Source organism: Carassius auratus, unplaced genomic scaffold (assembly GCF_003368295.1).
Source record: "Carassius auratus strain Wakin unplaced genomic scaffold, ASM336829v1 scaf_tig00215530, whole genome shotgun sequence".
Taxonomy (NCBI): domain Eukaryota; kingdom Metazoa; phylum Chordata; class Actinopteri; order Cypriniformes; family Cyprinidae; genus Carassius; species Carassius auratus.
The window spans coordinates 1-16,527 of NW_020528126.1; the positions used below are offsets into that span (position 1 = coordinate 1).

The window sequence follows — 16,527 nt, forward strand, 5'->3', positions numbered from 1 at the left end:
ACATGACCTCACAGTAAAAAATATAAATGATTATTATTGTATGTTTTACAAGAATATACAGTTCAATTTCAAAATTGCACATTTATTTCTGTGTTACTTGCCATTTCTTTCTGAAGTTTATTAGCAATTTCCGAAGGAAAAGCGTTTCCACACAATTTTGTTGTTGTTGTTGTTCAATGCGCAACATCAGTTAAAGAGACCAGAAACAACTGTAAATATTTATGCTGTACATACTTTATGCGGCACTTAGCCTGCTTCCCCCTTATTTCCCTTAATTCACTCACATTACATGATTTAATCAGCTTTAAAATGGAAAACAAATTGCTTTGGCACAGCATGTGAGTTTGTGTAAATACAGAGGCATATTCACGCTCAGCTGTCCTTTTTAATTTGATCTATCTGTCTTTCCATTCTTTATGTATCATGAACTATGCAGTTCAACTTGAATGACAAGCTCGCACACTGAAGCAACAACAACCAGACGCAGATCATGGTGGCTACATTGTTAGCAACACATTTGCTATGTATTTTCACCAGTATATTTTTGTATAACACAAATGAATGGCTTTAAGATTGTTTAGTCATTTTTACTAAGCACTTTCCAAGCCTTTATATAGTTACATTAGATTTAAAGCTACAAAAAGGTTGCTGTACGTGTACAACTGTTTCCGACTAAAGCTTTAAAAAGCAAAGTGATATTAGCTGGTCACTGGAGGTCTGTGATTATGTACCATTACTGCACACACAAGCAGTAATTTGTCTTCATAATTGGCACTGGCACAAAGACCCAATCAGAGCAGCTTACTAGGTGATGTTGGCATGGTAATTACAATCGGACAGGAAGCTTGGCATCCTGGTGGCTTCCATTTTAAGGTCAGAGTTCAACTTTAGTCAGCTTTCACAATGTAAGCTTTCACTCAGACATAAAGACAGAAACATGGTTAGCTCCTACACCTACAGCAATCTAAACCCACACAGTACAACACATTATCTATTATGTATAAGGAGTGACTAATCATATACTGTAAGAAGGATTCTATCCAATAAAAGTCAAAGGTGAAGTCTGTAATTTCTGCACTTGGAAAGGTATTGATTTTTAAAACTGCAATGTTCAAACTCACTTAACCTCCATGACATTTCACGGCTCAAAATAAAAATAAAATTATCTAGCTATATTACATCAATTCAGACATGTTTACGATAATGATAACATTCAAAGCAAAACATTACAACACTGCAAAACAGAACTGAACAGAAAAGCTTGCATACTGGTCACGGTCCTGCACTGCTCCTATAACAAGTGCAGTTCAAGTTGTTCTGGATAAAAAGTGTCAGCTAAAAGACAAACTAATAGTAATAGGTCTATAGAGAAGCGTTCTGGAGAAAGCTATCGTTTTCGGAATCATTCTAGATAGTTGAAGGTTATCGTGCTTCATTGATAAAAGATATTAAGCTCATCAACTTGATTAGGTAAAAAAGGGGATTTCAATAAGATACTTCCTGACTCTTCAGAAAAGTCACTGGCGGCCTGGTGTGACATTGCATGCATGCATGATTTTGAAACTCCACACTTCATGTTCATTATTCTGAAAGCGGAGCTTCTCAGAGAAGACGATGACATAAACCGCCATTGTGAAGAACAGCGATGAGGATAGCTCGCTCGCTAAAGGTTCATTCAAACTAAAGAAGTCAACCAATCAGAGGGCTGAAGTTTGTGTCCAACAGGCAATTCGGAGGAACAAATTAATTCATATTCGCAATGAACCCTGCAGTTCATCACATGCTTTTACCTCTATATTTTTTCTGACAATGCCTGAGTTCTCAGTCAGCCCGGGCCTCGAGACCAGCAATTTTAACCTATAATGAGAGCAGAGAAATAAATCACATCTTTTTGGAGGCGCTTCCTGTTTTTTATTTCAGGCTAGATGGACATTTTTCAGGAAATGACAGAGTTGACTTGGATTTGAGATGGCAGCTGGGCCGTAGGCAGGGGTTCTGATTATATGGTTTCATATTAAAATTAGCAGCGTGTCCTAAAGCCTAAAACAGGAAGTCCTTGTGTGAGGTCATAGTGATGTACTGAGGGTCTGTATATGACAGTCAGTGGTGTCATGGCTCTGAGGTAGACAAGAATTAAATGTACACAGCTTGTGTGGCTTCCTGTGTGTTTCCATCTCTTCAAGCCATTCCTTATCGACTATCAAGGTGTGGGTTTATTTCATTCACAGCAAGAGAGGGGAAAAAAAACCTCGCTAAAAGGAGTATGCTGGACCAGAAAAAAAGGGTTAAAATGTTGCTTTTGATTTTAGGGACTATAAAAGTAAAGTAATGGTATTGCTATAGGCTCCTTTTTACTGAGGGGGGAAAAATGCATCTTTTTACTGGCCAAAGTAAAAAAAAAAAAAAAAAAAAACAATAAAATTTACAAATAAACTCTGATTTCACGTTTACATAAAAGCTGCAACTTAAATTATGCAAATAATATTGTAAAAATAATAAATAAAAACAAAGTGGCCATTTCACACCATGTGCTCAAGAGAACAAAAATGATTTCAAGGATATTTGCTGCAAAATAAAAGTGGATGTTGAAGCCACTGCAGGAAATATAAATTTTATTAAATTAATATTACCTAATAGTGAAGCTACAGTAACAATTCAGTGGGAATATTAGCCAACTGTCTGAGAATTATTCAGTCACATGACTTCTGAATTGTATCAAAAATTTATGCGGCATGTTTTTTTTAATTCTAGTTTAATGGCATGTCATCTTAAAAAATAAGTAAACAAATAAACTAAATAATAATGATGATGATTATTATTATTATATTATTGACATATCTGTTATATAATATTTTATCACATATTTTGGAAATGTTATTTGCATCTTGCTGTTACAATCTAGAATTTTTGTATGCATCATCTCAACATTTGCAAAAAAAACATGGACAGATAGCCCTTGATCAATACAATACGTAGCCCCAAATCATACATTCAATAAGCTAGAACAAAATCCACATCAAAAAGAGTGTGGGGCAGTCTCCTAACCTTATATTTATGAGGCTCGTTTCCATCACAAGACAAATAATAAATAAATGACTTTGGTATAAACTCTATAAAATAAAGTATAAAATAAAGTTGTGAGATAAACTCTGAAAAAAATCAGATTTCGCAAGAAAGTTGCAATTACCGGTTTAGTCTTTTTATTCCATGGAAGAAATGGGTTTCCATACACATTAGACCAATTCCTAATAAATTAAACAAAAGTGTTATAAAACAAATCATACACATACTGTACTAATGAATGTATTCTGAACCATGCAGATGATTCATTTCTATGACCTGGAAAACTGAGCAATGTTTTAATGGGGTTTCGGAGTTGAAATAGAAATTCAGAACTAGCGTCTGTCTCTGGAGGTTAATATCAGAAAGGGACTGATCTTTTTCTTGCAGCGGGGAACATGCATGAACAAAGTCCAGCGTGTCACGCAGCAGGCCAGACAGCGGGAGCAGCGGTTCCCCCAGACAACCGCTTACCAGCACAGCCACTCCGACAAGCCTCTCATCTTCCTGTTTCATCTTCTCCTCCTGCATCATTTAGTCCCTGGAGAGTGTGCATACTTAATGTGCGATGATATGGAGGTTACCCACCGCCAGCAAAACACTGCATTCAGAGATATTTACATGTCAACAAGCCCATTTGCCCAAACAAATCATTTTTATGTTGATTTCTGGAATGATTTGGTATGATTACAACCAGGCCATTGGGGAAGCAAAAAGGTAACAGAAACACCACCCCCTGGAGAATCTTGACAGAGAAGAGGTGGGGATCAACAAAGGAAAAAATTATATTACCATACCACAGAGATCAAAAGCAGTATAATGTTCTGGCAATCCTAAATTCAGACCCTACAGGAGCTTTTAAACACCCAGACAGTGCAGATGTGAATGACGAGCACTCAGCGTGTTTTCATTAGTGGAGGAGTGGGCGGAGACTAGTACAATCAACCAATCAGAACGTTTTTCTCTAGTCAAAACAGGCCAGCATGAAACAGTTACTATAGTAGCTGTTTTATCTAGAATGAGGTTTTAGATATGGCAACTGAATAACATTAAAACACAGATTTTCGCTCAGTCATGGTGCTGCTAGCCGAGACTTGATCCCACAACCCTAAGGTTAGGAGTCATACTCTCTAACCACTGGCCACGACTTCCCTTAAAAGTTAAGTTCCTTCTAAAATATCAAATATTTTAAAAGAATGTATGCAAACATTTGCTGGTGCTCATTGACTTCCATAGTATTTTTTTCTTCCCCACTATGGAAGTCAGTGGGGACTAGCAACTGTTTTCATTACCCAACATTCTTCAAAATATCTTCTTTTGTGTTCAACAGATGAAAGAAACTCATATGCTTTTGGAACAACTTGAGGGTGAGTAAATGACGACAGAATTTTCATGTTTGGGTGAACTATACTTTTAAAATTGTTTTTCAACACTGTTTATGTTTAGAGATTTTGACTGCTGTTAGGTTGATTAATATCGGTGACATTCATGCTACTTTAAGGAGAATTAGTAGCTAGCCCTATGTGAACTTCACATCCTAATTGAAGACCTTATGAATGGCCGATGTGTATATAAGACAAACAGGTTGAAGGTGCGACTACCTGTAGTGCTGTATTATTTGTCACAGAAGAGAACAATGCCTTCCATTCAGATCTCTCTCATGCGAGGGAGACGTAATGAAAGATAGACTAGAATGTCATTTCCTTGTGTTTGCTGTAAACACTCAGGGTTGGCACACAGCTGCGACCCGTGATCTCCTGTACCACCTCAGGCCTGACGCCGCTCACATCAACGCTCATTTAAACTGGACTTGGCCGTGAGATGAGTGGTTTGTTTCTGCAAAAAAAACTAAAAAAGTTAACAAAATACAATTATACTTACATTATAGTGTTCATGTTACCATGTAAGTACAATTTATGTGAATAATGAGAAATACTAATTAACATCATGTTCTTATTATGCAATTAGCTTGTGGAGAAGCTTGCAATTACACATTGCTGTTGTAATTAATTTGATTCATTGTCCAATATGTGTAACATGAACACTGCGACTGTGTTAACCAAGAAAACAATTAACAAATGCTCAAAAGCTCTGCCTCATGAAAATAAGGTCTGTGGTTAATTTTATTTGAAGGGACTTGTTTTGTAAAAATAATATGCAACAAGCTAAATACATCTTTTTTTATTATTATTATCAAAGCTATTCTGAAAGCCTTTTATAAGTTCCTGAGGGAACCCATGGCTAATTTGCTTTATGATGTCTTGTGACATCAGGTGACATCATTTCCTCTAATGTCTGAGTGAACTGCATCTGAGTGAATCTGTTTCTATTTATTTTCTATCTTTATTTCCTTTTCCTTCTCACTTTTGGGTTTCAATTTTACTTTACCCCATGGGTATTGCATTTTCTTTCCTTCTATTCTGCTTCAACAGTCTCACTTTGTTGAATTAAAATTGCTAAAACTATTTTCCCGTGGTTGTCCAGTTGTTTAAATCATAGGCTTTATTTATATCGGTTTCTTATCATAGTTAATTTATGAATCCACTATGGCTTTATATATGGGGGTTCAGTCCCTTGCTCAAGGGTCTCACCTCAGTCGTGGTATTGATGGTGGGAGAGATCGCTGGTTATTCACTCCCTGCAACGACAACTCCTGCCAGACCTGAGACTCGAACCTGCAACCTTCGGGTTACACCTCGACTCGAACCATTATGCCACGACTGTCCCAGTAGGTAGAACACAAAAACAGAACGAAAGACAGAATGATAGATGTAACAGTAAACAGACAGAACAACAAAGAATGACAGAACGAAACAATGACAGAATGATAGATGTAATGATAGACAGAACGATAGCTATATCAAACAATAGGTAGAACGATAAGATAGACACAACGATAGACAGAATGATAGAGCTACAGAATGTTTAAAAAGATGGAATGACAAAGAATGATACAATAATATAATGTCACATAGACAACGATATGAAGAATTATAAAACTATGGCAGATAGACAGAACGACACAGTATAAACAAATAGAATATACTGTATATAGATATAATGATAAAATAGAACAATAGATGGATAGAATGATAGATGGATGTAACCATTAGTTACATATAATTTATGGATAGAATTTTAATTCAACAGACCTGTTGGATGCATCTTTATTGCTTTCACACATTAATAATAAAAACCTTCTTTTTAAATGACTCTTGCAGTGTCAGCCTTGTATGAGTCAGATCTGCCCCCAAACATGAATGTATAAATACATTTTGTGAAAATGTTTTTAATCAAGAAATCCCCATTAAAACAACAACAACAACTCTGCATTATATTAAAAGATTGTTTTATTCACAATTGAAGTGTAACAAATATAGTTTATCAAAACCTTTTGCTGCTCTTTAATATAATTTATTACATAAGATCATAAGATTTATATAAATGATGGCTGGCAGTTTGCCAGAATGAGATATGTACAATACAAAAAAAACAAACAAACAAACAAACAAACAAAAATGAACCACTTTACCACAAAATTACTTGCATATATATTAAAGAAAAGAAGAGAAAAAAGTAAACCGAAAACCGAAACAAAACAAAGACTATGTGCAATGGAATGATTATCAGCAATATTGTACGGTTACATTTCTGAGGTTGTCTCATGAAGAAATAAACGACAAGAATCACAAACAAAAGGCATTTTCTATGCAAGATCAACACAATATTTAAACAAGCGCAGCTCGTATTCTGAGTATCGCAACCAGATGCGAGGAAACATCTGTATCCGAGTGTCACCTAAGAGTCGCTACAAATCATCAGTCACAGCTTGAGGAATCACTTTCACTAAAGAGACAGCACAAATCGCTAGTCCGCGCTATGCCGCAGCAGTGCTAAACATCGTTTAGATTTGCAGTATCATGAATCCAGTGAGCGCGATGTCTTATCTACAGTGTCACAGTGTCCTCGAGATGATGTTACTTTCATATGTTGCGGTTCCTAACTCTGACAGTATGCCGTTCACTAGCACACATACAGCGGAGAAATACCATGTCAAGTGTTGCAGTCACTGGCCTCAAGAGAGAGGAATCTCTGCGAGGTATTTTTTTCACCTGGATCCACTAGTATACTACATTGGTAAAGCACCACACCGTTCTAGTTGAGCAGGGTGGTTTGGTTTTGGGAACACTGTCTAAATGTAGATGCTAGCATCAGCACCACTCCACAACAGACCTTGCAATCCTGCCATTCAGACCTCAAATTTGAGTTGTCAATTCCCCAAAATTACTAATAAGATGGGCATTGGTCTGTTCTTCTATAAATTGGAATGTGGCTACAGATGTAGTGTATGTAATTTTGTATGTATGTGTGTTGTATCCAGTGTATTCATTGGTTTGCATCTTTTTCCATCATCATTCCGCATTTGTGCCGTCACATTGTCCTACAGTAATATTATTCCTATTCTTTCTTCATGGAAAACCCAAATATACTGATTCACAACTTTGTGCTTTCATGTTAAATCAAATGAACGATCAAACAAACAAAGATAAAATGATAAATCACAACAATTAGGCCAAAGCATATTCAATTCACATTTGGTGGTACATTCATACAAATATTCACTCCCCTTTTTGACTGATGCTGCCCGTGTTGTCCTAATAAAACACTTTTCCAATGGATTCGAGCAGCTTCACTGCAGTTTACTACAATGCTCCTAAAAGGACCTGGTGATTAGATTGGAGGAAAAATTAGATTTCAATGCTGATGCGTCTTCTTGGGTTCGCACACAGGAAACTATGCATTCGCTCGCAAAAACCTTTTGTGTTCCACAGAGAAACTTTCGCTCATAAAAAGCTGTTTGCCCGCTCACAAAACCTTTGCATGAGCTTGCAAAATGTTTGTGATGGAAATAAAGTGGGAAGAAAAATTTATATTCAGCGTGTTTGCTAGCAAACGCAAAACTTCTCAGGAAAACAATAGTTTTGCAAGCAACTGCAGTGCATTGAATTGTAAATTTATCCTCTCATCTCATATTTTTTCCTATCATCGTCTCCTCTTAAGAGTCTCTGTAGTTTCCTGCCCTCCACACTGAAAAAAAGACAAAAAAATCCCTACATCTTGAGTAATAAATTAACACAAAGTACTCTATTTTACATGTCTAGGATAAAAAAAGTCTCTTCCTCCACTGATTAAGTAAACAATCAAAACACATTTTGCACACATTATTTGAAACAAAGTAAGCTCACAAATGTAGAGGAATAAATGACTTATTCTTACATCCATTAAGAGAGTAGGAGGGCTGTATGCCAGTAGGAAGAAACCTTCGGCCACAGCGAAAATAAATAGAGCGTTGCTATTAAAACTAAAATGATCAGTAAGACTAAAAGGCACTAGTTGACTTGGTTTCACTACCTTGCTGTCGAATAAAGCCTCAAAACGCTGAACCAAACCTCATCCCGAAAGAAACAGACAGCAGGAGATGGTGAAGTCCAGTGGATATCTCTTAGCTTCGCTCCTGTAAATGCACATGATGCAAAAAACACAGACGGACTTTTATGCAATTACCTATGGCTTTATTACATGTGTGAGAGGGCAAGTATGATGGAAAACGATCTGGTCCGGTCTCCTCACAGAGGAAATAAGGTCCTTCTGGGTCTCTGAGGTTCAGAGACGTGTCCGCAGATTCAGGGACAGAGAGAGGGGCGACAGGGCAGCATGCGGAATCCCGAGAAGAGACGGCAGAGGAGAAACACTTGAAAAAAAAGTCCTGGAGGATAAGAACTCTCCAGCCACAGGGGTTTTGAGTCCATAGCTCTTCTCCACCGTTAAAGCAGGTTCAGGAAGATACGTCTCAGTGGGGTTTTGGGGTTGGATGAAGATTACTTGAGTTGGTTTGCTATTTCTGGGGTCGGTTTCTTAATGACAGGAAGAGGATGGGCCTCCGTGTTGAACACCCAGTGTTCGAAGGACAAATGGTCGTCGTCGGAGAACAAAAGATACAGATACCTGAAAAACAAAGAAAGAAAATCTCTCAAGATGTTTCCAGGGCATTTTATAAAACAGTTAATTACAGTGAGATTGCTTGTAAGAGAACACACTTTGAGCTTCAAAAACACTCTTCAGGAGTCTACGGGTGACGTCACAAACAGTACATCCATGCTTTTATACAGTCTATGATTAATACCCATTTACTATCACTATTTATCCAATGTTGATTCAAAATATTTATTTCTAAAGCTATATTTTGTAGTGTAAATTAAATGCTTTTCTCATAGAATAGGTTTAAAAATATACACACACACTAGGGCTGTCAAAAAAAAAAAAAAAAAAAAAAATATTTACAGTGGGAGCCAGCAGCCTGTCATGGAGAAAAAAAAAAAAATCTCGGAATGCTCCACGTGAAACTTTGGCGTTCCGCCCTTTTTCTATCGGGTCTAATGATTTTGGTTAATATGCCCGAGGGGGGGGGGAGAGAGAGAGAGAGAGAGAGAGAGAGAGAGAGAGAGCGCGAGCAAGACCGCGCTCGTGTAGTTTGAAGACTGAGTGCGCGAGCGCGAGTGAAACTTCGGTGTTTCGCCCTTTTTCTATTGTGTTTAATGATTTTGATTAATATGCACAGGGGAGAGAGAGAGCAAGAAGCGCTCGTGTTGTTTGAAGACTGATAGTGTGCGTTCAGCCAGGGCTCTCTCTCATACAGGCGCAGGAGTCATTCTATTCTACATCACACACCGATCAAATAAGGCTTTGACAGCCGCCAAAAACAAATAAATACAAAATAAAAAGATCAATGCAGAAAAAACCCTGGATTGGTTATATAACGTTGGACAGAATGTTGATCCGGCCATCGCGTATATTCAGCGCACATAAGGTAAATGTTTTGCAAACGTTTTTTAGAGAATAAAAACAGGTCGACGAATGGATGCGCATATTTTGCGTCGACGTATTTTTTGCGTTGTCCCAGCCCTAACACACACACAAACAAAGTCTAGTCTTTCCACCAGTTTTAACAATGAAGTTTGACAGAACTCAACAAGCTGCATCATTTGAGGTACGGTTTACGTCTAGCACAAAAGGCTGCGTCTCAACACGCCAACGTTTAATATTTAATATGCACAACAGTACAAACACAAACACCACTAATTATCTCAATGAATTCCAAACTGCATAAATCCACCTCTTAAAATCGGAATGTTTTCTTCGTTAACAAAACATGAACATCTCCCAAGTGCTTAAGTGAAACTCTGCCAAGCAAAACACTGCCAAGACAACAACAGCAACATAAATAAGGGATGAAGATTACAAATTACAAAAGGTCTCAACATTTTGCTTCCTTTAGCAGAGAGTAGCAACTTGTTGCCGACAGCCATAGCTAAAAGACATTGTTTTATGAGCGAAGGCTATAATTCAAAACCTGCAGCCAAGGAGAAAAAAAAAGCCACAGGTTAGAAGGCACAACTTTATTTGGAAGGCTGGATGACAGATTTTAAATTACAGTCTATAAACTTTAGCTAGAGACGGCGATGCTGACACTTGTTTCCTGATGAAGTTGTGACCTTGATAATATGGATTCTAACCCTCCCTTCCTCTCGGTTTCCTCTCTGAACAGACATGCATTGGCTGGAGATTTGCTGATGAAAGGCTCTCTTCTCCGCTGGCCCTCTGAAAATATAAGCTGCTGACCTTAGGCCTCTAGAGTTAAAGCTAAATCATGCGGGTCCACTGGATGAACCACCTCTGGCGGCTTAAACCATGCTTGGCCTCCTTCTACAGAGAGTATGATCTTCAGACCTGGGAAGAAACTGGAAGGTGAAATTATAAATAAGAAAAGGCAGCTTTATTTAACGAAAGAGGTCACAAGAGGTCAGACTGCATCTAAAAGTGAAATGGACCCAACAATCATCACACTGATAACCACTTTTATATTTAATTTTTGGGCCATTTTTAATGGAGATGTGTCCTGGTTTTACTATATGCTGTGTGAAGTGAAGCCTCAGAATACTGAATCTAGAAAAAACAGCAAAAACACAAATAGTAGAAAAAACATGCATAACGACTGACGAAAAAAGCCACATCTTAAGCCCTACTTTTACTCACAGGCATATGCTATGTGGTTTAAAACATGCATGTATATATTTTTAGAATTATGTTCTCTTTAATGTCTATATTTCATTACATTTATTGCTTATGTATTTAATGTGTTTATATTTTTGAACAGCACTCCGGTAAGCTTTTTTAATTTGTTTGTTTATGGATTGAAATAAAATTATTGTACATAACATTTACTAAATTATTTTATTTGAAAAAGCTTAATTTTGAAAAAAAAAAAAAAAAAAAAAAAAAATATATATAATAATAATAATAATAATAATAATAATAATAATAATAATATATATATATATATATATATATATATATATATATATATATATATATATATATATATATATATAGATTTGATAAAATAAAATGATCGTATGGAGAGGATCATATGCGTGAGTCGGCATATATTAAAAACTTTTACAACTACACAATCTCAGTGTGATTATGAGCACTATTTTGTTTTACTAAGAGTTTGATATTGAATCTCGGGGGTAAATCTATTAGACTGCGGCTGTCAAACGTGGCTTTACCGATCTCAAGGGCAGATATAAACAAAACGCTATTGGCTATTTTAAAAAGGGGGTGGGCTGCTCTATATGTCCCGCCCTCTTTTCCAGTTTCAGTTTAAATTATGTCACCACATAGAATAATGCTGCATGTTTCAAGGCACTTTAGGGGACCTTTAAAGAGAGCAGAGAAATTAAATGTTTATTAGATATTCAAAGACTTGTTGAAATTAAATGCATATAAGCTGAATGCTGACTGTGGATGAGAAAGTATTATAGCATTTGCCTTTATGTTACTAATAATACACTATGCTATTTTTTCATATATTCTTTACTAACTGTTTGAAAGTTCTGTGTATAAAAAAATTATCAGAAGTGTTATACAGAGACAATACACTAATGAAGACAGAAACGGGGAGCTCTGGGCGCTCAGGCGTTGGCATCTAAGAGCAGTCAAAATAAAGGTCCTGCTTCTGACATATCAGCCAAACAGGAAAAAAAAAAATAAATAAAATAATAATAATAATAGGCCCCCCCCAAAAAGAACATATCAGCGGATATATTGTTTGACTAGGCAACATTTACTCATTGCATGAAAAATACCTTCTTTTCCACGGAAGAAAGTCAGTCATACAGGTTTGGAATGAATGCATGGTGAGTAAATGAACAAATTTAATTTTTGTGTGCGTGTGTGTGTGTGAATTATCCCTTTAGTGGCTCAGCGTGTGAAGCAGAGCAGATGCAGTGTGCTGAAGTGAGCATGTTAAAGAGCACAGTCATGTCTACAAACACACTGAGAGCATTTCTATGAACAGGAAACTCTGATCCCTCAGCCCGCCAGACAGTCTGGCTCTGAAGAAGAATCATTACTTAATATGCACTTACTGTGCAAAAGGGGCGAAAGCAAGCCAGAAGCAGCAACAGAATGAGAAACAACCAGAGTGGGAAAAGTCGAAAGCAGGGGCTTCTTGATGCGCGCTCTCTCTCACTCTCAAAGAATTGCTAAATCTTGTCTGTGCTCAATTGTGTGCGCTGCACTCCTCCTGGCCAAAGGGCAAGCGCTCCTCCAGAGTATTAAAGACTGCAGAAATGAAGAGCTGCTGTCTGGCCTGGCAGGATGAGACTCGAACAGTTATTTCCTCTTAAAACGCAATCAAATGGGAGGACTGGAGAGCTGGGAAGAGACACCAGCAACCCCCTACCCCAACCCCAACACCCTCTCCACAATGAAGGCCATCATTTTGTGCCCTGACAAACTGATCGACTCTTTCTTTATTCATTCCTTTCATTTATCCGTCTTAAATGATGAATGTTGTTTGATAAGTACCACTGTGAATGAGTTCCAGCTGTCACAGTCTTGTGTCTCAATCATTTCACCTTGACAGTGACAATTTTCCCTCTGACAGAGAACTGGCTCAATTCATGCATTCTAAGTGAAGAGCTTTCCTCTCCTTCAGACAGTCATTGCAGAATCACAAGTTAGTCTCTCGCAACATGCCTATATATTGCAAACCAATGGATAAGAAGTTTGTGAAAATCGCAGGCTCCAGTCAGACTCAATCTCTGTGCTACAAAGATGTTTTTATAAGCTTATTTCAGCCCAAATTCAAGACAGTCAGCTGTGTATGTGTGTGTGCTCTGTACTCACTTTAGTGTTTCAGCCAGGTAGAAGCTCTGCTGCACGTCATCATGGTTGGGCGTGCTAGCGTAGACATCTCTCACTCCGCTGTAACCCCCTTCCACCCTGCAGTACTTCTCCAGAGCCTGAAAAACAAATGTACCTGTCAGTATCAATGTCATAGTTTTCCACAATCCTAGCAAGTGTCATGTAGCCTGCTTTTCATTTTCAGAGACCTGGCACTGATGCAAGTCAATAGGCCCCCAACCCACAAGTCTATATGAAAGAGCTGGCCATCTCTGGCCCTCCAGATCTACATTCCTGCAGAGTTTTGCTGCAGTTGTAGTCTGTAGTAATTCTAAAGACCTTGGTTAGTGTATTCTTACTGGCCTTGAGGTGCTGTGTAGGGTGCAAAAAAGGACATTAAGATACTGAAGATTTGACAAAATAGTTCTTGGAGCAAAGAATCAAGCATTGAGTGAGTGTTGAGCCAGCACATTTTTATGAGAGAGGAATAGATGGCAGAAGGAGAGCGAGGGTTGAAGAGATCTGATGTATCGCCTGAAGGGACAGACACATCACAATGGCAATCTGAAGTCATTATGGTACAATTACAAGGCTGTGAGACCCTGGCGGTCTAATCCCGCTGTGCTGAAGTGCAGCGAGCGTCTGAAGGCATGGATAAAGCCTCGCTGTGACTCACAGTCTGGCCTACATCCTGGGCCTCTTTACCAGTCACATACTGGTGGTGTTATGCAATAAGTGATAATGTGAAATCCATGTGACTGAGTTCTCACCTGCACCGCCTCCCAGCCCCACTGTCTGTATTTGGGGTCGTGGGTGAACCTCCACATGTACATGTACGTCTCAATGACCTCCGGCCTCAGGATGAAGTACTTCTCATTCTGCCGTGTGGCGATGGCTTCTACGCCTCCGTCGAAACGGAAGGCCTCGGGACCCAGCTTCATACCTGAAACACACATGCTGTCAAATTCATCGCTTAAACATCCACGTTGACAATGGATTATGGGATTACACTGTTCCTGAGATGAAGAGAAACACTTTTTGGATGTGGATTATGGGCTGTGGGATAATCTGGACCTCTGATAATCTGTGTCTGCTAAAAATACCTAAGCATTATGAACAGGCCAGTGATGATTGTGTATGTGTGTGTTTAATAAGGGATTTGAGTGTGTGTGTTTGTGTTCAGGGTTAACAGCAATGGATTTAGGGAGTCTCTACACTGACAATAAGACTATTATAGACAGAATAGTTATACAAATCTCACTTATGGGTGAGCACTTTATAATTCAATTTATTAAATTTATAATAAGTAAATAAATTAGATTTTTTTTGTGATGTTGTGTCATGATAAATCACTTGTTTTACACATTTTTTGTATTTTTTGCATAGAAGTTGCTGCTAAATAAATAAAGACTAATATATATATATACATATATACACACACACACAAACAAATCGGTGGGGTAAGAAAAAAAGGTACATAACCACAAAACATTATTTCTTTTTTTTTTTTTTTTTTTTTTTTTTAGATGTTTAACATTTCAAAGCTGTTCTCCCACTCACTTGTTCGGGAGTAAGACTCGTGACACGTGCGGGCGATCTCAGCCGCCAGTTCCATCTGGTGACCCGTCTTATCATCGGGGGCTCCGTCCGCCCCTAAAGCGATCATACCACCAGCGAAGCAGGTCAGGTGACCCATCTTATGCTCCAGGAGTCCGCCTTTCCATTCAGCGATATACGTCAACCCTCCACTTGACTTGCGGATCAAATTCTTCTCAACCGCCTGCACGCAGAACATGATAACAAGAGATCACTTTAAATGGTTGTTCAAATCAATTTCTTCTCTCTGTGGTTATTCATACTGTGTGGGTTAAAAGAAACTTTGTCCTTGTTTGCATTTGTTTTGTTTGCCTAACAATAAGAGAGACCATTCAAGGCTTCAGAGTGATTTCATTCTCTAAAAAGCGTCAACCGAACTGTTCACAGCCCGAAGTTAGATCATAGCAGAGATCAGGGTCACAGCTGTGTGCCAGCGTTGTGTATTTACAGAAGCGTCACACACATGGGAAATGAGATTCTTATCTGTCTGGAAAAAGGCCCCTGTGCATTTAAATGGAAAACTGGAGATGTTCATCACCATGGTACCAAAGGAAAATAAGAAAATAAGTAAAGCATATGACTCCCTCTTTTTTTCTTTTCTTACATCACTCTCTTTGTTCTTCTATTTCATCATAAATATGGCACCAGTTTTGAGGGGAAACTAAATGTAGTAAAAGAACCAGCATATATTTTTTCAGAATCTTGAATACAATAAAGTACTGATTATGGTAACAAGTAGCCGAACAGATGTAACTGCATATCAGATTTAGATGAGTAAATAATCAAAGATCATCTAGAATGTGCTCTCTGATTTAAGAATTCGATTCTGGATTCTGGATCTAGGTTCACTCTGAAGGGTTTATAGAATGATCTTGACAGACAGTTCATTATCCTTTGTATTACTACAGTGCCAATCAATGGACATAAAAATACTAATTTGAGTTCGTTATTTTGTTATCCAAAAGAAAGAGCACAGAGTGAAATATGAAACCAAAGTCGACCACAGCTACTGAAGTAAATACTCTCCTGCCTCACAACAGTGATAAATACATCTCTACTGTAAGATGGGTTAAAGCCTTAGAAGCTTAAAAAAAAAAAAAAGTTTCTGAATCCAGAAGATTTTTCAGTGAAAATGTCCAGGCTCACCTCAAAGTTTTTGCATGAAAAAAATAAAAAGCTATATAAAAATAAAGCTATATAAAAAAATAATTTGTAACTAAATTAAACCTAAAAAGATATAGTAAAAAGTAAAAAACTACAGCAGTATATAAATAATAAAACAAAAATAAATAAAAAAATAATTAAAAGAACTACAGTACCAAGACATTTAAATCATTTATATATAATTTTAGTAATATATAAAATGAATATTTATAAGTAATTGAGGATTATTATAATTTTTTTTAATGCTCACCATAACTAGAAAGATATAGGAAAATAATATAAGAAATTAACTACCCGAATGCCAATTTGTAGCTTGTAAAGCAGCTTGCCCAACAAAAATGAAAATTTTAGTATTTAGCATTCCTCTAACAAACTGAATTGAATCTGCTGCGATTCGTCAGTCACTTCCGTAACGTCCTTATTTTTTTCCAACGGTGCAAATAATCGAATGCTACC

The 16,527-nt window shown here is 37.5% G+C and overlaps 1 protein-coding gene across 1 annotated transcript in view; it reads right to left on the reverse strand.

The window, feature by feature from the left end:
* Positions 1-7,338: 7,338 nt before the first annotated feature.
* The window catches only part of man1a1 (mannosidase, alpha, class 1A, member 1), a 94,451-nt gene continuing 85,262 nt past the window's right edge, over positions 7,339-16,527 (reverse strand). The window contains exons 9-12 of the mRNA XM_026260530.1: positions 14,872-15,091; positions 14,082-14,254; positions 13,315-13,430; positions 7,339-9,066 (exon numbers count right to left, since the gene is read on the reverse strand). Coding sequence (XP_026116315.1) covers positions 8,940-9,066; positions 13,315-13,430; positions 14,082-14,254; positions 14,872-15,091 — 636 coding nt within the window. The 3' untranslated portion in view covers positions 7,339-8,939. The remainder of the gene's footprint in view (positions 9,067-13,314; positions 13,431-14,081; positions 14,255-14,871; positions 15,092-16,527) is intronic.